Source organism: Mastomys coucha, unplaced genomic scaffold (genome assembly GCF_008632895.1).
Source record: "Mastomys coucha isolate ucsf_1 unplaced genomic scaffold, UCSF_Mcou_1 pScaffold12, whole genome shotgun sequence".
Classification (NCBI taxonomy): Eukaryota; Metazoa; Chordata; class Mammalia; order Rodentia; family Muridae; genus Mastomys; species Mastomys coucha.
In genome coordinates, this window is record NW_022196894.1 from 86,403,319 (window position 1) to 86,424,238 (window position 20,920).

At 37.0% G+C, this 20,920-nt stretch overlaps 1 protein-coding gene across 2 annotated transcripts; it reads right to left on the reverse strand.

Moving 5' to 3' along the window:
• Positions 1–8,742: 8,742 nt before the first annotated feature.
• Positions 8,743–9,015, reverse strand: LOC116086562 (keratin-associated protein 16-3-like). Of its 2 annotated transcripts, none has more exons than XM_031364770.1 (2): positions 8,958–9,015; positions 8,743–8,861 (listed from the first exon to the last, which is right to left on the reverse strand). In XM_031364770.1, the coding sequence occupies exons 1-2, from the start codon at positions 9,013–9,015 to the stop codon at positions 8,743–8,745; spliced, it is 177 nt and encodes a 58-aa protein (XP_031220630.1). The 2 variants fall into 2 exon arrangements, with proteins under 2 accessions (XP_031220630.1, XP_031220629.1); XM_031364769.1 differs by having other exon boundaries at positions 8,743–8,807; positions 8,889–9,015.
• Positions 9,016–20,920: the final 11,905 nt, after the last annotated feature.

Below are 20,920 nucleotides of genomic sequence, written 5' to 3' on the forward strand. Positions count from 1 at the left end.
TCTTCTCTTCTCTTCTCTTCTCTTCTCTTCTCTTCTCTTCTCTTCTCTTCTCTTCTCTTCTTCTCTTTCTCCTGTCCTGTCCTGTCCTGTCCTGTCCTCTCCTCTCCTCTCCTCCCCTCCCCTCCCCTCTCCTGTCCTCCCTTCCTCTTCTCTCTTCATCTCTCCTTTCCCCCTCTCTGTCCGTGGCTCGCATGGCCAAGTGAAGATGGCAGGCCCCTACTTTCTTAGCTCTTCTCTCTCCTTTCTATAATAAAGCATCTTATAATCACCCATTGCCTCTTTTCAACTAGACACACCGAGTGGGCCCACACTTGCAGCCTCAGATCAGACTGAGAACTCCCACACCTACTTCCGCATGCCACACCCAAACCACCTGGCCAATGCTTCCTGCCCCTGCCCCCACTCCCTTCTGCCCCAGGGTGGACTGAGCTGCCCTGGGGCCCCCAATTTGTTCTCAGCTCCTATGAGGTGTCCAGCCTCGCCTGGATTCCCAAGGTGCTAGAACCTGTGACTCCCTCAGCTGTTCTCTGCTCTCCAAGGACTGGGATGCAGACACCCATCCAGTGACAGAGCAGAGCGCAAACTGACACTTGAGTCTTCGCCCAGAGTATTGGACCTCTGGCAGGACTAGAGTCAATATTTTCCAATTCTTTTCATATCCCCACCACCCAGTGGATAGCACAGTGGTGGAGCAAGAGCACCAGGGCTGTGGTGGAGAGCTATGCTCCAGACAGTTTCTTTGTTATGACATAAAGTTTCTCTAGAATATAGAGAAAAGATATACACCCAGATCAGGGCAGTTGACAGGTGTACCAAATTCTGCATTGCTAATTTCTTCATATTTAAAAACACTTGATTTTGTCTTATTTTTCAAAATTCAAGTGTCCATAGGAGTATGGCTTTATTGCTAGGCCTTCGGTTCTACTCCATTGATCAAACTGTCTGTTTCTAGACAAATTCCATGCGTTTTGGTTTTTTTTTCACCATTGCCCTTTAGTACAGCTTCAGGTCATGGATGGTGATTTCTTCAGAAGTTCTTTTATAGTTCAGAAGATTTTGGGTGATACTGGATTTTTTTGTTTTTCCATATGAAGTTGAAAATTGGTCTTTCAAAGTCTGTAAAAACATATGTTGGAATTTTGATGGGAATTGCACTGAATCTCTAGATTGCTTTTGGTAAGATGGCCACTTTCACTATGATAACACTACCAATCTATGAGCATGGGAGATCTTCTTGTCTTATAAATATTTCACTTGTTTTGTTAGAGATACACCAAGATATTTTGTATTATTTGTGGCTATTGTAAATGGTGGTGTTTCCCTGATTTCTTGCTTAACCTTATTTATTGTTTGTATAAAGGAGGGCTAATTATTTCTTTGAGTTAATTTTATATCCAGAACTTTGTTGAAGTTGTTTATCAGCAGTAGTTCTCTGGTAGAATTTTGGGGGTTGCTCACATATACTCTCATATCATCCTTGAATAGTAACATATTGATTTCTTCCTTTCAAATTTCTATCTCCTTGATCGCTTTTGTTGCCTTATTGCTCTGGCTAGAGTTTCTAGTGCTATATTACATAGACAGGGAAAGAATGGGACGCCTTCTCTTGTCCCTGATTATAGTGGGATTGTGCTTCAAGTTTCTTTCTATGTAATTTGATGTAGGCTATTAAGTTGCTGAATATTGCTTTTATTATGTTCAGGTTTGTGCCTTTAATTCCTGATCTTTCCAAGACTTTTCAAATGAAAGGGTGTTGGATTTTGTCAAAGGCTCATTAGTAGCATCAGCAAAACCCCGAGTCAGTGCTCCCTTATTTTCTCTGTTATTCCATCAACTTACATCATCATTCATATTCATGGTATACTGTACATTATAATGCATAAACAATTATGTACTGCTTCCTTAAATGCTCCAAAATCATGTTTCATGGTAGCATTAAAAACTCCCTTTGCTTTTACTGAGAAAGATTAATCTTTGCTAGATAAAGTAAGAAAAAACAAAGCACCTGTACTCCTGTTCACTATTTAAGACATTCAGTTAATTATCATCAACCAGTCATTTACCAGCCTGCCTTTATGTCTTTGGTATCAACTCTTAGATTTGCCATTTAGGTGAGGTTAGGTGATTCAGGGTCTCACAGATTGCTGCAGCTTGCAGAATTACATTATATATTTTACATGAATGATGAATTAATAATTCTTATATTCCTTTAAGAAGGAATAAAAAACACATAGCACATGTAAACTCCTCTACACACACAACAACGCACACATACACACATATACCACACACATACACATATATACAATATGATGCAGTGTACACCCTTCTACACACACACTCACACATGCTCACACACATACTACACAATGAAATGAACACTCTTCTATACAGACACATATGCTCCATGATGAAGTATATGTTCCTTTACAAGCACAAACACACACACACACACACACACACACACACACGGTACAAGATGATAATATATACTCCAACACACATATACTCACACAGACACTCACAGACTCACCCATACAAGTTGTATGATACTATTGTATACCCCTCTATACACACACACACACACACACGTGCAAGTGTGTGCTACAAGATGCATTCATTTCAGAGATCTTCTGCTAAAACATCAAAGAGATAATAGATATTCAACATATATTGTTCTATGACACTAAAAGTCAATATGTCTTCAAATACTTTTTCTGAGACTGAGAGAATTTTTATCTAAACTCAATAACCATAGCACAGAAAGAGATTGTTTATGAATATGCATGCAAAAAACACTAAAGAAAAGATTAGCAAATAAAATATAATATCATTCTAAAAATAATACAAGAGGAAATAGGATTTATTCAAGAATACTAGACTTACCAGAGTAGGGGCTCTACTCTTTGTTATCTGTTTCTATATTAGTTGTTTTCTCACTACTGCAGCAAAATATTTTATAAAAATCAAGTTCAGAAAGGAGGGATGTGTTTATCCTGAATCATGATATCAGGGTACCATGTCTCATGGCCAGGAAGTCATGCTGACAAGAGCATGAGCTGGCTTGTCACATGTAGGAAGCAAACAGTAGTGCATATTGGTACTCAGCTTGTTTTTATATTTTTATATTCAATTAGAGGCCCCAGCAGAAGTGCTGCCCACACTTAGGTTATGTCTTCATGCCTCTTATAAACTACCTCAACCCTATCTAGAAACTACCTTGAAATATTCCTAGCAAGTTGTCTTCTACATTAGTCAAAGTCCTATCAAATGGGCCATCAAGATTAACCATCACATCACCCACATACTACTTTCTTCTGGGACTATTTACAATACTGTTGATCATGAAATGTCAAAGGAAATGTGAGAATGGGAAATAAAATAGTTGAATACACTACGGTATACTTCAAAATGGAGTATATCCAAGCTTTAAATACTTTAAATAATGAGGAATATGCAAATACCTTAGAAAAGATATTAAACACTTAACATGAACTGCTTTCAACAATTTACTGTTGTTTATTTATTTTGTTCTTGTTTCTTTTCTGTTTTGTGTTTTTCACAGAGCATGGGGTATCAATTAGCTCAACAAATAGCAGCATTTACTGCTCTTAGAAAGAGTTAAGTTCAGTTCCCAGGCCATCCATAAGGCAACTCAGAACCACCTGTAACTCCAGCTTCATAGGCTCTGACACCCTTTTCTGGACTCCATGGACAACCACAGACAGATAGTATAATCACACACAGACACACAAGCACAAAAATTAATTCCAAGAAATACATACAGTACAATAACGAATGTATGCGATGCAACTTTTGTTTAAAAAGTTTAATGAAAGATATCCATTCACAAAGTTATTTTCAGAAGAAGGAAAAGGAAACAAATTCTCCAAACTAGTTGTCCTGATCCCTCAGAGGAGGGAGGTGTGGAATGGGAAAGCCAGTGCTGGTGGAACAGACAAGATGAAATTACAGCATTGGTATGGTAAATGTGTTCTTTTGCCCTGCCTTGAAGTTCTTTTTATTATGCAAATAAACATTTTATTATATTGTAATAATGCCTATTTTCATTCTAAACACACACAGAGTATTGTAATGGGAAGTGATGGGTAATAAGTATCCAACATTATTAAAGAAAGTATCCACATTATTAATTCTAGAGTTTCTTCTTTTTTTTCTTTAGAAACACACCAAACCTAAAGGAGACACAGAGCACCTCTTGGAATTTACATCTGAGAACTATTAAAAAGTTTTATCTTAGTAATATTTATTATACCAGCTCCCAGCTCCCTATGAAGCTTCCCATCTTCCACATGTGTATATTATATATGTACATATGTATATATATTATGTATATTGTAGTTTTTGTTGGTGGTCGTGGCTTTTACTCTTCTCTCACACATTACACCCTAACTGCATTTTCTCCACCATCCTCTCCCTCCAGTCCTCCCACCAGCACCACTCGACCCCATATTCACACCTGTCTCCTCTCAGAAAATAACAGGGTACCCAGGGTCATCAAACAAGCACAGCGTAATGAGCTACAATAACTCCAGGCACATACCATCACATCAGTCCTGAAGGTTTTATTCACACGACCACACAGTGGCTATTCTTTTCAGCACAGGTGTGGTTTCTCCTATTGTTTCACATAGAGAAACATTGCTCCTCATCACAGATGTGGAGAAACTTGCCACAAGATTTGCATAGCAATTATTTGATATCCAACCTGGAAAGTTGGCTTTATTTCAATTTGGGTTGGCTGTAAATAAAACTTCTATGAATATCTTTATATATTTGTTTTCATGATTATATACACTCATATCTGTTGGATGCATTCCCAGGAGTGAAATTACAGTGTCATAAGAAATATGAATGTGCAGCTTTTAAAAAAAGCTCTAAAGTGTTTTTATTATGTGTACTCTCCATGATACTGTGCAGAAGTCCCCTCTGATATGAACCCTCTGGACAGTTACAAATATTGAGGGGTTTGCCATTCAAGTGGTTGAACAGTACTAACTCAAACTCAAATGTGAGTATGCATTTCTCAGATCTTGAGTGCTGTTGAACTAACATGTTTTCATACAGTAGCTGGCTATTTAATATATCCTTTTTATTTTTGTTTCTGACTTGTGTATAATGTCTTATCATATTTTTTTACCTACCCCACTCTCCTGTCTCTCTCCCACTTCCGATGACCCCCTCCTCCTTCTTCACAATGTCTCCTACTTTCATGAAGTTCATGTCTGCATACTCATGAGTTCAATGTCTGAGTCATATCCAGAAGACAGCATTACAGAATACCTCTCATCCTCTGGCTCTTACAGACTTCACCCTTCCTTCCACAGTGTTCTCTGGACCTTGGAGAAGTTGCTATAGATGTACTGCTCAGTGCTGAGCACTCCACAGTGTCAATTGTTAAGAATCTGATGGTCTTGAGCCTGGACTTTGGTAGTCATGTGTTGAAAAAAAGAGGCTTCCTAAGGCTGAGAGCTACAGTAGACTATTTGCATAAGCGTAAGTATTCATAAAGCAGTATGATAGGCAAGTATAGGAGGGAATGCTAGATGTAAATGGTTTAAATGTGGATGGGAGTGTTGAACAGGGAAAGCATTTTTATCATTCCTCTTCATATCATTTATATCCTAATATTCCACTCTAAAGCACTCTTTCCCTTTTTATATCCTAATTTTTGCAGTTATTCCAGGTATAAGCACTCGTACCTGAAGATTTGGATCTAGGAAGCAGAGATGAAAGAAAATAAGAAGTGTCTGTCTTTATAGGTCTGGGTTATCTGAATCAATATAATATTTTCTAGTTCTACCTATGTACCTGAAAATGTCATTATTCTTTCTAGCTGAAGAGTATTCCATATTGTGAATGTACCACATCTTCATTATCCATTATTCAGGAAAAGGAAATTAAAGTTGCTTCCATTTCCTAGCTATTTTGAGCAGAGAGACATTGAACAGAGTTGAACAGGTTTTTGTGGGGTAGAATAATAGGTGATTTTGGGCATATATACTTGTGATTAATATGGTATAATTATGCATAGTGAATTCCAGAGGATATGCACAAACTTGCGGTCCAACAACCAGTGAATGACAGCCTCCCTTTCTCCACATTTCCAGCAATTTTGTCAGTTCTTAGCTGATCTTAACCATTCTGACTAGGTAGGATGAAATCTTAGAATGATTTTAATTTGCCATACTAAGAATGGCAAATTAAAAGATTTTAATTTACCATTACTAAGAATGATGAACACTGCTTTGGATATTTTTTACGGACTTTATTTTTCTTTTGAGATATATTGCCTCATATTCATAGTCCACTTTTTATTGGTTTATTTGTAATTTGGCTCTTTAATGGACTTGGGGGGGTTGTGGTTGCTGTTGTAGTCTGTTTGTTTAATTAGTGAGTTCTTTATAAAACCTAGATACTAATCTTGCATCAGTTCCGTGTAAACCTTGCAAAGATTCTCTTTCACTTTGTGGTGCTTCTCTTAACTGCATTTTTTTTCTTGGTTGTGCAAATTTGTCACCGTTGATCTGTGAGATGCCACTTATCAATTATGGTAGCAAGCAGTCCTATGCTGACACAGAAGATCTGGGCTTTCCAAAGCAATTCTGAGCAAAACAAATGATGCTGGAAAAATTGTCCTTCCAGATCTCATAAAACATTGTAAACTTAGTGCAAATAGATACTTAGCCCAATGGAAACAAATGAAAAAACCAAACCTGAGTATGTCTAACAGCTGTCTAATATCTGACAAAGGCACGCAAAGCGTACTGTGTAGAAAAGGCAGCGTCTTCAAACCATGGTGCTGGAAAAACTGATGTCCACATTAGGACAATGACGTTACACCAGGACCTGTCACCTACACAAAAACTAATTCCAGATAGGTCAAAGACATCAATGTAAAACCTGAAATACTGGAACTGCTAGAAGAAGCCATAGACAGTAAACTACAAAACCCCATTCCCTGGAAAATAAAAGCAACTTTTAACAAACGAATGACAGCTGCCATATGCCATTGGATTCAGTTCTCAATCATGTAACAGATGTTCTCACTCGTGCATGAGATAGAGCAATGCTCTAACTGAGGTGAAGGGGAGAAAGCTGGTTACGATACTCTGAAGAGAGCAGAGAAGAGCCACGTTGGGTAGGTCTCATTGATGAGCACCAAGCTGCATTTAAGGTATGGGAAGGTGATGTAGTTCAGTATAGTGTAGTAGTCATGTATGGCATAACTCAAGAAAACTAGAAAAACAGAATTTGAATATTTTGCCCTACAAAATTATAAATGTTAGAGTAAATAAAGATTTAAATTACTGACACCATGTTTTCTTTTTAATACCTTCAAGTAATGCAGTTATACCTGTTAAAACAACAACTGAAAACAACTGGTGTTTAGCAATAACAAAAACTTACAAATAATATAAAAGAGGGAAAGTGTCCCACATTCTTTAAAGAGAAAGTAATTATTAGACTTTGATTCATTTTAACCCAATTCTGAAGTAAACAACTTCAAAGCTTAAGATTAGCTTTGGGAATATTAATTTGATTTATGTAATTAAATTTGTGCTTTTATTAAATTATGCTGCAGATTATCGAATGGTAAGATGTCTTAGATGTCTTCAAATAAAATTCAGACATGAAGTACACTACCTTTTTGAAATATTATTAGAAAAAAATAGTTGAATTGTTTCTAAGAATGGTATTTAAGTTATTAAAAAACAATAGCCTTTTACTTTCTCCCCAGAGGATATTACCATGTTTTACATTAAGACATTTTCAACCTAAAACATATAAAAAGTATTCCAACTTTTATTTATCTCCAAAATAACAAGCTGTTGGAATTGACCAGTGGGAAAAATTGAACTTACAATTACATTTTGGGAGCATTTTTTGATAGTAGATTCAATTCTAATAGAAGACTTAAAATTATTCTGATTACTTAAATTTCAATCATGTAATAGGCTTCACTAAATAGAATCATGCATATTTAAATCAGAATAAAATGGATTTCATTTCGTTTTAGGAAAGTTTCTTAGTTTGAAATGTTTGTTTTCTTTCTCTATTTTGAAATATTTTAAGCATTAGTGAACAGAATAAATGAAAAGACGTCCATCTCCTAGCTTAACACTTATAACCAACTTAAAAAGGAAAGCTATATTGAACTGTTTCAGTAAATGTTTCTTGAATTCTTGGACATACAGTAATTATATTTTGAAGGAAATAAAATACAGACATTTGTAACTAAGGGTGATGAAGAAGACACAGACAGCTGATAAGAAAAGGTAGGTAAAAGAACAGTGGGAACAGATGGGAGAGCTGAAAGCAGAGAGAAGAAGGGGTCATAAAATCAACCTTCATTGAACATTTTACCTACGAAAAAACATGTAGCTGGTTATCATTATAAATAAACTATAATTATTATTATTATTATTATAGAATTGATGTTCAAGACAAATGAACTATGTCAGAAATACTTTATTATTAAAGTTTGTGAGAACATAATGACACCCCAACCAGAACAGAAGTGGGTTCCTGAAGATCAACACTCAAAAATATTGACTTCATCTAATATTCTCCACATTATTTACACAAACCTTTCATTCCAAAAGGTAGCAAAATAATAGATAAAGAATAAACAAAGTATGAAGGTCACAGGATACAGATTCTTACAAAATCAAGGCAACACAGAAGACTAATCCACGGGTTGTAGGTTCAAATATTTATTCAATAGAAGCTGGAGAATCCATATCCTCCACAGCATGAAGGGCGGCCACAGCCATATCCGTAGCCTCCATAGCCAGAGCCATATCCAAAGCCTCCATAGCCAGAGCCATATCCAAAGCCTCCATAGCCAGAGCCATATCCGAAGCCTCCATAGCCACAGCCATAGCCCAGTCTGTGGATGCTATTAGATCCACAGCCATAGCCACAGCCCAGGCCTCCAAAGCCACCATAGCCGTAGCCCAGGCCTCCGTAGTAGCCACTGTAATAGCTCATGGTTTTGGGAGTGGTAGGTCTCCTTTGTAGTTGTAGGACAATGTTGTCAGTGCAACTCCACAAGGACATTTATATATACTTGGAGAAGCCACACCTCTAAATGTCATTCGTTAAGACAAACTGACAACTATGCGACCAATCTTGTTTCTTAGGACTCAACCGCATCCTCTTCTTGTTTGTATGACTGGTGATTTAAAGATTTAAATCTTTGATGGACTGCTTTATTTGGATGCCTAGAAAAAGGTTTTGCCTCTAATAAAAAACAACTCTGCTGTTAATAGTACCCATACATGTTTGAGTTCCTGAGTTTCAAACTCTACAATAAAATCCTTAGCTTCAAATACTCAAATGGTATCACATAAAGATGCATTTGTCCTGTAACTTCATCCTTCTTTTGACATTCTATAGTTGATATTTTTCCTAAATCAGGTAGGTATGCCATCATTATTTTGCTGAGAAGTTTTACACTGAATCATAACTGTTGAAATGATCCATTTGCAAGATGACTATCAACCATGATGTATGTCGTAATACTATACATTCTAAATCCAGCTGAGAATCACACTGTGTAATGCATAGATCATATCTACAGTTTTTAATAATCACAAATGGAAGTAAATGGAAATTCTGTACTGTCATATTTCCTATATAGTCTGCTTGATAGATGCCACTAAACACTGTATAGACAAAAATCTGCTAGATCCCAATAGGTACTTGCTCCAAACTGCTCTCCACTCTATTAAAAGGTATTTAATACTCTCTCTGTCTCTCTCTCTCTCTCTCTCTGTCTCTCTCTGTCACTGTCTCTCTTTGTCACTGTCTCTCTTATTGTGTCTCTCTGTCTCTGTCTCTCTGTCTCTTTCTCTCTGTCTCTGTCTCTCTGTCTCTTTCTCTCTGTCTCTGTCTCTCTCTCTCTCTGTATGTGTGTGTGTTTATTTGCATGTGCATGTGTAAATCAAGAAGGAAGCTGTGATTCGGGGACATGTAGAACCATGCTGTCATCTTAAAGGTAGGTCATAACAGATATATTTAAGTGTTTCAGCTCTTGGATTTAGTTGAAAAGTTTTACATATACTTGGTAATCACATAATAAAAACATACATATAGATCTGTGAAACTGTCTCGCAGTTTCATGAACCGGGTTCTGTCTCGACCGAAGGGAGAAAGGAGACCTGAAACACAGAGTTCGAGAACAAAAGGACACGAAGCCAAGTTGAGGGTTTCCAATCAAGGCTCTCCTTTACTTTGGGGGTTCAGCATTTATATACAAGAGAGCATAACTGAATCTCTAGGTTACAATGACATTTGAATAACATAAGGAATTCGGGAGGAGTCAGGAAGAGTCTGAAAGGGAAGCTGGCTGCTGGGCTGAAAGTGGAGGCTCGGCATCCCGCAGGTCTCGACTCTGGGGAATGGCTGGAGGCACAGTCCACAGTGGGGGAGGAGGTCAACAACAGATGTCCTCAGGCTGTATACGTGCCAGCCTGTAGGTGTAGCTTCCTCTGTAATCCTAGTAGTGAGTCTTTGGTTCAGGCACAGAAGGCATGAGTTGAATCTGCAGTGGCAAGATGCAAGTGATGTCTTGCAGTTGAGGGACCCCAACAGATCTGTTAATAGAAATACTCAGGTAAGTCCATGTTGTGGCTTAGAGCAGTTGAATACCACAAAGTACAAAAATGTGCTTTATTAACAAGAAATTTCGAGTGAAGTGGAATTGGTTGAACATGTATGTCCATATTAGTGGTTCTCTGTCATTGGGCAATTTGATGTGCTTAGTCTTTGTGTGAACTATTTTGTGTTGGTATTGGAAAATTTTTGGCCTTATCTGATTTAAGATGATTTTCAAAAGGACTCATGTTTAACATTTGTCATGACACAGGTAAATATTTACTGAGAGGGAACTATCATATCTTAGTGAGGGCCTTACAAGACCTAGCCTAAGAATGCCCTCCTCAACTTTGTGTATGCTGTAGGTTTGGCCTAGACAGTTTAGCCTCTGCGCCATTCACAGACTACAGCCTCCTTCCTATGACAGTAAAGACAGCCCTAGAGTTGGTAGGACTCATCTTGGATTCAAAAAGAGTTTCATAGATTCTTTTGTCTTCAGAGAAGCCAGAGCATTAACTTTGCAAAGGTTTTAAAAATACAAGTGCTATTTGACCAATACCTTATATTACTCTAACTTTTTTTATTTAACTAGTTTACCTTTAAAATATCACACAAAGTTATTCTGTGATTACAAAGCAGTTGTGGAGAGTGGCTAGTATAAAAAAGTCAATAGAATAATAAATCCTGTTCAAGGTGTACCCAGAGGGGAATACTTGTACAATGTTGGCCAAGATATAATTTGGCGCAGATAACTAGGAAAAATAGTATACATATTCCTGTTAAAAGCAAATCCAAAACTACCATATGATCCAGAAATGTTCTGATGGGAAATTGAAGGATATGATACAATTTTCCAAAGATATCCCCGTGAGACTGTTGTCAAGAGGTATTTTCTGAAAGGAACCTGGTGTGGCTATTCCCTGGGAGGTTCTGCCAGCACCTAACCAATGCAGATGAGGATGCTTGCAGCCAACCATCCGAGTGAGCTCAGGGACCCTGGTGGCAATGCTATGGGAAGAACTGGAGGAGCAGAGGGGGATTGCAACCCTATAGGAAGAACATTGTCAGCTGGTGGACTACCCAGAGCTCCCAGGGACTAGACTATCAACCAAGGAGTGGATATGGAGGGATCCAGAGCTCCAGATACATATGTAGCAGAGGATGGTCTTGTTTGACATCAATGGGAGTAGATAAGATGCCTTGGTCCTGTGGAAGCTTGATGCCCCAGCATAGTGGGATGCTGGAGCAATGGGACAGGAGTAGGTGGGGGAGCACCATCATAATGGCAAAGGAGAGGGAGGAGAGGGTGGATGGGATGGGGTATTGTGGAGGAGTAACAGGGAAGGAGGATATCATTTTAGATGTAAATGAATGGAATGATTAATAATAATAATAATAATAATAATAATCCATGAAGTCTCAACATAGGATAGAACTGCATGTCACTTTGTTAAGCATAGTAAGAGAGACACAAAAAGACAGTTATCACAATTCACTCAACCAGAAAATTATGTCACAGAAGACTCAAGTAAAATAGAATTTGCTAGCAATGATGAAGGGCAAGGGAAGTAAGGATTAGCAAAAGGGAAGATGAAGACCACCAAGTAGAGGGAGCATCAGCTTTTGTTCCTCATGTCATTGAAGGGTAGATAGAAGAAAGGAGTAGAAAATATGAGCACAGATGTTCATAAAACATAAAGGTTATTAGTGCTTAAGACGATATAAGTGCTAGTCAACCCGTATGTAGTCATTGTACTGTTGTACATACTGTATACCTACATGGATCTCATGTTTTAATAATCATTTAAAAATTCAGAGATGCTCCAATTGATTCATAGTATCTTTGTAGGTCAGCAGACTGGGTAACATTCACTCTGATGTGTGCAAAGTGACAGTGTGTAAACTTTTACTGCTTAATTATTACATTTCAGAAAACTGAAAATAGATGCATCAATGTTAAATCATTTGAAGATTGAAAATGGAACCACAAGGCTTTGGGAGCTCTGAGTCTGGAAATCGGACACATAAAAATGTACCAACTGCCAAAGCATTGCAGAGAATGGAACAGGTTTCACTTACACAATTTTATCTTAGAAATAAGCAAAAGCAGCCAGCACGTCTTCTGCCGGAGGAAGGTGCTGTCTGTGCTCTTTGCCAGCTTTCCTATAGTAAACTCAAGCTCCTAACAATCCCTTGTTTCTGTATTATCACAATCCTGCTTAATTGTTTAGCCAAAGTCCCCCAATTATCTAGTAGCAAAGATAAGACTCTATATCAATTTCTAATGCCCAGTAACTGGGAAACACTGTTTCAATGCCAAGCAACCTGCAAGTAGCTTTCTCTTGAGAGTAAAAAGTACTTCACCAAAAAAGTCTATACCTCTGTATGTATGTATGTATGTATGTACGTATGTATATATGTAAACCCATATATGTGTATATATATGTTGTTACATTTATCATCATTATCACAGTGTACACAAGATGAACAAATCCACCCTTTGGGGCATTCCACCCAGACATACACTGTGGCTTTGATCATATTAACAGCTCCAGTTATTCTATTTCATCCATTCTGTATCGTTTCCTGTTTTCTGCCTCATCCCTGATCTCCAGCAAGACTGTAAGAGAAAACCTATAAGACTTGGTTTGTTGAGCTAACTCCTTTAAAATGATTGTTTTCTGATCTTTTAATCAACGCAAAGTATTAAATAAGTTATACAATTACCTAAACATGAAATTAAACATAGTTTAAAATATTCTTAACCTTGGTTGTATTGGTAATTTTAATTAAATAAAGCAATGCTCTCTTAATTGAATAGGTCTTATTTTTAAGCAACCTCATTATAAGTATTGATGAATCTGTTAGGTGTTATTTATAAATATCCATGTAAGTGATTCATCTGCAGAAAGCAGCTGGAATGTCTTTCCTGTGTAGAATCAATTTATTCCTTTATTACTTCAGTGAATATTTACTGAATGCTTCTATATATCATAAACCAATAGACTCAAAAATAGTCAATGAATTTGATGAAAGCTACATTCTAGTATATGAGTTGTACATAGCAAAGAAGCATGCATGAAAAGTGAGTTGAAAACAAACTAAAGCAGAACTTCATGTGACAGTCTAGATAGTGGTCTCCCCTGCAGTATACTTAGTGAGTATCTAGGGTATATTGACCTGCTGATTGACATTGTTGTTTTATCATTAGTCATCTCTAGAACACTGTGTATTTCCACCTCCCTTTCCTTGGGCATATATTGTTTTTCTATTTCTGTTGCTTAATGATTTTCAAACATTTCTCCCCTTTAATTCACATGCATGTCTTGACACTTCAAATGTTCGCATTTTGTAACATCCTTCTTTGCTACAATTTGAGTACTTTTGCATCAATATTCATAAGTGAAATTGGTCTGAATCATCAACCAAAGAGCACACATCGGATGGACTTCTACCCCCTACAGATACGTAATAAATGTGCAGGTAGTCTTTATGTGGGACTCTCAACAACTGGAAGAGAGGCTATCTCTGATGCTGTTGCCTGCCTTTGAGTCCCGTCCCCCTAACTGGACTGCTTTGTCCAGGCTCAACAGAAGAAGATGCTGTATGCCTAGTTCTATAGCAACTTGATGTGCCAAGACAGGTTGATATCCATGGGGGGTTATAAACTCTTAGACAGCCTCAAGTGACTTATTTCCTCAGGCAAGTCTCCAACTCCTCAAAGTTCGATGACACCAAAAACTGGGGACCAAATGTTCAAATACATGAGCCTATGGCAGACAGTCCTCAGTCAAACTACCACAGACACCTATGGTAAACTTTCCAAGTGTCCTCTCTTAGATTAAGCACCTTCCTTTCATACCATCCAAACACTATATTATGTAACCATAACAATCAGTACTAGTGGAATTTGTATGTTTTATCACTGACTGAAACAAATTATTTCATACATATAGGTCACAATTAATACAAATATTAGAATGATTAATATAGTCTAATGTGTCAACAAATTGCACTAGGTCTATTTTATGTATCTAAAAAATTAAAAGTCACAAATCTATGAGAACTGAACATAGCACAGCTTACAGATGTACTGCTTTCAGTTCTGACCTGTCCGTTAACCAACATTTCTTCACAATTTACTTCCTGGCCTCCCATACCACAGTGATATATTAAGTCTTGAACATTTTTTAAACTTTTCATTATTTAAGCATTATTATTTTATTTCTTTGTGTGTGCATTTGCATGCTTATATTATCTAAGACAAAACTATGAGCTTGCCTGTCAGTCTACCTTTCATTTGTTTTATGTTCAAGTTAATTATGATCTACAAATTCAATAAATAATACATGACATTTATCTACTTGACTTGGAGATAAAGTACTTAAAAGAAAAACAAATCCCTCCAGTATTCTAGAACTACTCTTCTAGTGCAAGAGGCAGATTTTAAACAAATACAGACTTAATTTATCCTTTCAACCAAACAATCACTGAGTGGCTAATAAAACCTAAAAGCTTCTCTGAACACTGGGAAAACTAATTCAAGGTAGAAAAGAAAGCAAGAAAAAATATCCCAGACTTCCTAAGATCATATTTCAATGTAAAAAGGCAGATGATGTTACCAACAAAAACATTTTGAATAGTGATAATTGGTAAGATAATGAAGAGATTATAGATGAGAGAGATATGCAATAATCTATAGAAGTGGTTGAAATGGACTATAAACTGAGATGGAATGATGTTTTAAAATTGTAGCTTTCAGTACAGACTTGGTAAATAAGCATATAAATTGACAACTTTCTTGGATAAGAATGTGCCAGATAAAGGAAAGAGCTTAATTAACTAGGAGGAGATAGAGAGGAGGCTTCAGACATAATATCATGTAGTCTGCCAGGAATACTTATCCTGTTGGCAACATTGTGCACACAAATAAATTCACAGCATACACACCAGTACAATAGCCAAGATTTGAGTTGACACTGAACCATGTGGAAATGGTTCTTTGGAAGTCTTATGAGGATTTACCTTGTGTGTTGCTCAGAAAGTTTGAGAGATTCTTCAAGATTCTGGCACTTGATAATTAGCACATTCTACTTTTCCCTACTACTGTGTGGATGGTGAGATGAACTTTCATAACTAAACAATATCATTAAGCAGAGATGACTTTCAAAATAGGAAGATTTTTCTCCTTATCCTATACAGTCTCCTCACTCTATCAATTATTTCTTTGTTGTACAGAAGCCTTTTGATTTTAATAGATGAATGGATAAAGAAAATTTGGTGCTTATGTTGGGTGAAGATTTTTTCATCCATGAATAAACTGAAATTATTCAATCTGCAAGAAAGTGGATGGGAAGTCTGGAGATCATTTTACTCAGAGACAAAAGTGGAGCTCACAAAGACAAATACGGTTTCTTACACATGAGGAACCTGTGAGACAAACAGACACAGAGAAATAGATGAGAGAGAGACAGAGACAGACACATGGGGAGGTAAAGAATGACAGGGATTTCTTACAGTGGCTTACATAATATAATATTGGTAGTTCATCAGTGGTTTCCTTCACTTTGAAGAAGCTCAGAATGTGCTAGCTGCCCATTCCATGGTCCTGAGCCTCTGTAGTCCAAATCAGGTGCTGAAGGCATATAGGATTCCTCAAGAACTGTAGGTCTTCAGTCTACTTTGGAAGCCATAAGTACCTGGGTTCTGTTATCAGTGAAGCAATGTAGTAGCCATAGTACAACAGAATAGATGAATTAGCAAACAAGATAATATGAATTTGTGAATAGAGTAAATGAATTCCCAAGCAGTATAATTAACTAACCAAGGAGACATGAAGGCAATAAGATAAAACAGAGAAGATTTTTAATTGACTCCAGATGCCATTAAATTGGCAACCAAGATTCACCATCACAGAAACCTATAACCTATAAAATAAATTTAAAAAATGATATGAATTTTTGAAAAGGAAGGAAGGGCCATTTGGTATGGGCCCAATCATATGATATGATCCTGTACCCACAGTCAAACACTGGACGGAGGTTGGGTACCCTACAGAAGTGTTAGAGGAGGGACTGAAGGCCCTGAAGATGATAGCAATCCTACAGGAAGACCAACTATGTCAACTAACCTATACCTCTGGGAGCTCCCAGAGCCTGAGCTACCAACTAAAGAGTTGGTATGAGGCCCTAGGCACATGTGCAGCAGAGAGCTGCCCTGTCTGAACTCAGTGGGAGAGGATGTGCCTAATCATACAAAGACTTGGTGCACCAGGGTAAAGGAATATGTGGGGAGGGCACTCACTCAGAGGTGAAGGGGAATGGGGATGGAGAGAGGAACCCTATTATGAGGGTACTGAAAAGGAGACAACATTTGGGCTATAAATACATAGATAAATGCTGGTTGGTGAGACTGGTTCCCAGTTAATAGCCAGTGGATTTGGTCTGCAACCACATGGGCTTTAATTCTGCCAACAACCAACATGTAGTTTGAAACAGATTTTTCCAACAGCCTCCAGATAAGATCTCAGCCTAGCTGAATCCCTCCTTCCAATTGTGGGATAGCCTGAGCAGAAAGGTAAAATAAATTTTTCAGACCAACACAAGTGTGAACTAAAAAGTGGTTGCTGTTTTACATTGATAAATGTGGGGGAAATTTCTTTTCACTCAAATTGCTACAAGTAACCCCATATGTGAGATAACAAAACATAACGTAAATTTTGCCACACAATTACATTTAGAGAAAAACTAGTATCAGTATTAAGTGTAGAACTCAGACTCTGGACCTATCTCAACAGTAAAAGTTAGAAGAGGTTCAGCTGCTAAATACAGCTATGTGACTGACTCCAGCATGGGGCGGGGGGGTGGTTGACACTACTCTTACTGCATGTCTTGCTTGTCAACCATCAAAGAGACACGTGGCTTTTATCTCAGAAAAGTTCTTGCTCTATACAGATTTGATGACTGTAGTGAATTTATCTGGTTTTGGGTATGTCAAATGACACTGAGGAGATCATTAAGTCTAACCTTTTGAAAATTCAAATTAAAACTGAGTATTTAATTCTAAACCCTGTGGATTACTTAATGCATATAGATGTTTTGATAATATTACAATGCTGTAAAATGTTTTCATAAAAAAACATGCTGTGCATCAGTTTAATTCAATGAATATCCCCAGAAATATGTTTCTTATTAATCCAAAGTCACCAAATGATGTATTTCTAAACTTGATTAGATCTGTAAATTTAATATTCTATTTAGAAGTCACAAATGGGGCTTTGATTTTTCAAGTTTCTCTCTCTTCAATGTTATCTATATACTACCAACAATCCCTTTATATCAGCTACCATTGTTTTGAGGATTATTATGACTGAGGAAGTTGGAAGATGTTCTTCAGTCATCCCACTGAACTTTCTAATCTCCAGGCTCTTAACATATCTCCAGGTGATTCAGAGTAACCACATACTCATCTGATAAATCTACATCTGGTTTTAGGTGATGACAAACAGGATGCCTAGAGAACTTAAACTACCACCACAATGTGGATAGGAGATTTAATCCCTAAATTTATTTACTCCCCCTATACCACCAAGTTTCATTGGCCACATTAGGATTAATTAGAGATCACTCCAATAGAATAGCTTTCTACCCAACATATGCATTTCACTTATCTCAGATTGTTTCTTGCTTGTAGGCTCATCAAGATTTCAAAAAATTAAATTTTACTTGCTTCTTCTGATACTTACTACATATTGCACACTATGTTCTGACACACAACTGTTGTGTAGAAAATTGAATAGGTATAGGATTGAATCAATTGAAAGACACAGTAAAAAGTACACTATGAACAAAGAGCAAAGCTTAGCAAACTTAGCTTCTAAGTGAACCAGTGAGGTCAGCCATTCTAGACCATTGTCCAAGCCAAGTTTGCCTAGCAATATGTTTATTTTGAAAATTTAGACTAATATATACTTATTTTGTAAGTTTATAAAAACCTTGATATTGCTGCCTTGAATTTATACTGCATGAGGTTTCTATATTTTATAAACAATATATTATTGCATTTGCTCTTACATTTTGTTAGGCAGTAAGTTCACAATACCAATGTTTTCAGAATTACCAGTAGAAAAACTTCATTTTTTTTGTTATGAACATCGTATTCTCCTAATAGAAATTAAACACGCCTTTTTCAAGCACTCCTTTCCCTATTTGTACATATTCTACAGGTTTCTTTTTTGTTGGTTTTCATTACAGAATCCATTAGTCAGGATACCTCCATAAATTAGTATGTAAGTGGGTCAAATGTTAACCTAATGGGATGAGAATATGAACAGAATTGTCTTTTAAAATCCATCATTCATTTTAAGAGTACTATGAAAACATTCTTTCTGACAACCAGAGAATCAAGTCCTCAGAGACTTCAATAGAATTCTATAAACTTTCATCCATGCAGAAATTTGTTAGTGAAGCAAGTATTTATGAATAAAAGTCAAGTGAAGGGAAAAGAATGTAAAAATTCAGCCAAAATGCACAAAGAATGGGGAAATGAAAATCAATGCAGTCACTTTGAAGCTGAAAAGCAGAAATGATATTTATGCTCTCTGATTAACTCAGAACCCGAGTTAAATAAACACAGTTAGTATGACCATTGAGACATTAACACTCATCATAGTAACAGGAAATATTTTAGAGCATTTTAAAAATAGGCATAACTGAGCCCAACCTCTGTGGGGACATTGAAAGCCAGCTAACTTTCTAAATGCTGAAGTGAAATTCTGTCATCTAGAAATAGCAGGTAGCTAGCTGACAGTGTCTCTGAAGCCAATCTCAACTCCTTCAATTACCATTTAAGTGAGGCAAAAAATGGTAGCTACATAGGAAGAAATCCATTAAGAACAAGGCTCCCAACCACAGAGCAGCATGGGATCCTACTTAGAAACAGCAAGGTACAGCAGAGCTGGAGTACACACTACACAATGGTGCAGTAAAGAGACATAATGGTCCCACTGTGAAGATATGAAACTGGTAATGTTGCTGCCACTGCATCAATACACTCTTAGTCTAGTGTGAAATAAATTGTTACTCATTGTTCCTTACCTCGTGGTTGCCTAGGACAGTAGAGAGCAGAACATCATCCCAAGATTGTCACAAAGTACTCAGACATATGGCAGGCAAAGGCACACACATACATTCACATGCAATGTTCACGTATGTGAAAAGCCTTTGAGAGTGTAGAAGAGATCATTAGTATGCCATGAAAATGCCAAAAGAATTATGTTTAATCCAAAGTGACTTTACATGTCTCATGGGAGCAGTTTGAAATATGTATGCCAAAGGAGAATGGCTTCCCAAACCATAAATTCCCTCAATTTAGAATTATTGCAAGAGCAGATGGATTTTATCAAGCCAGCTCTGGCATTCTGAAATCTGAAGATCTATTACAGTAGGCTCAGGTCAGCAGAGAAGTGAAGAATGAACAGCAGGGAAATTGGCTGAAAGTAGTTGCTATAGTAATAGCTCATGATGTTGAGATTAAGGATTTACTTGAGACCAAAGGGTTTGATGAGGATGTGAGCATACATGGTGTCTGCATACCCTCTGTAGTTGATGTAGCGACCCACGAACAAACACAACCTTCAAAACTTCATCCACTACATGTGCATGAAAAACATCTCATACATACACTGTCCATTTGGAGGAGAGACTCTCCATCAATTAATTTCAGATTCTCTTCATAGGTACCTCTAAATTCTTTTGGCTGTATCTTATGTCTTTAACAGTACTTTAATAATAACATCTTCATAACCGAACTTCATGAGTTTTCATAGCAAGGAAGTGTCACATTAATTTAATATTAGTTTCATATTTCTTAGGCTTGCTTTAAACTAATATTCCCACACCTCTAAACCTGTAAATCACAGCAGTTCCAACTTCTAATGAGCAGTGGTTGAGGCTTTAATTTATTATTGGGCACCCATCAATTTTTTTGTTTCTATTTTCTGTTCCAAATGGAAACTGATATTATGTAATGTCATGTTTGAAAGGATTGATTTTAAAATGTGATGACAAACGATGGCTTTAGTTTAACTTTAAAAATCCACATTCTTTCTAATTGATATATTTCAATGGTTTTACGATGAATAGTTTTATATGCATCTTAACTGTATCTAAGGTGTATTGATCAGCACAAAGAATCTATGTATACAATTTTTGTTATATTAAGAACTGCAGGTCTCTCGGGTGAGGTTCTGAGACTGGAGCACCCAGCCCGGAGGCACCTTAGGCCAGAGATCCGGGCG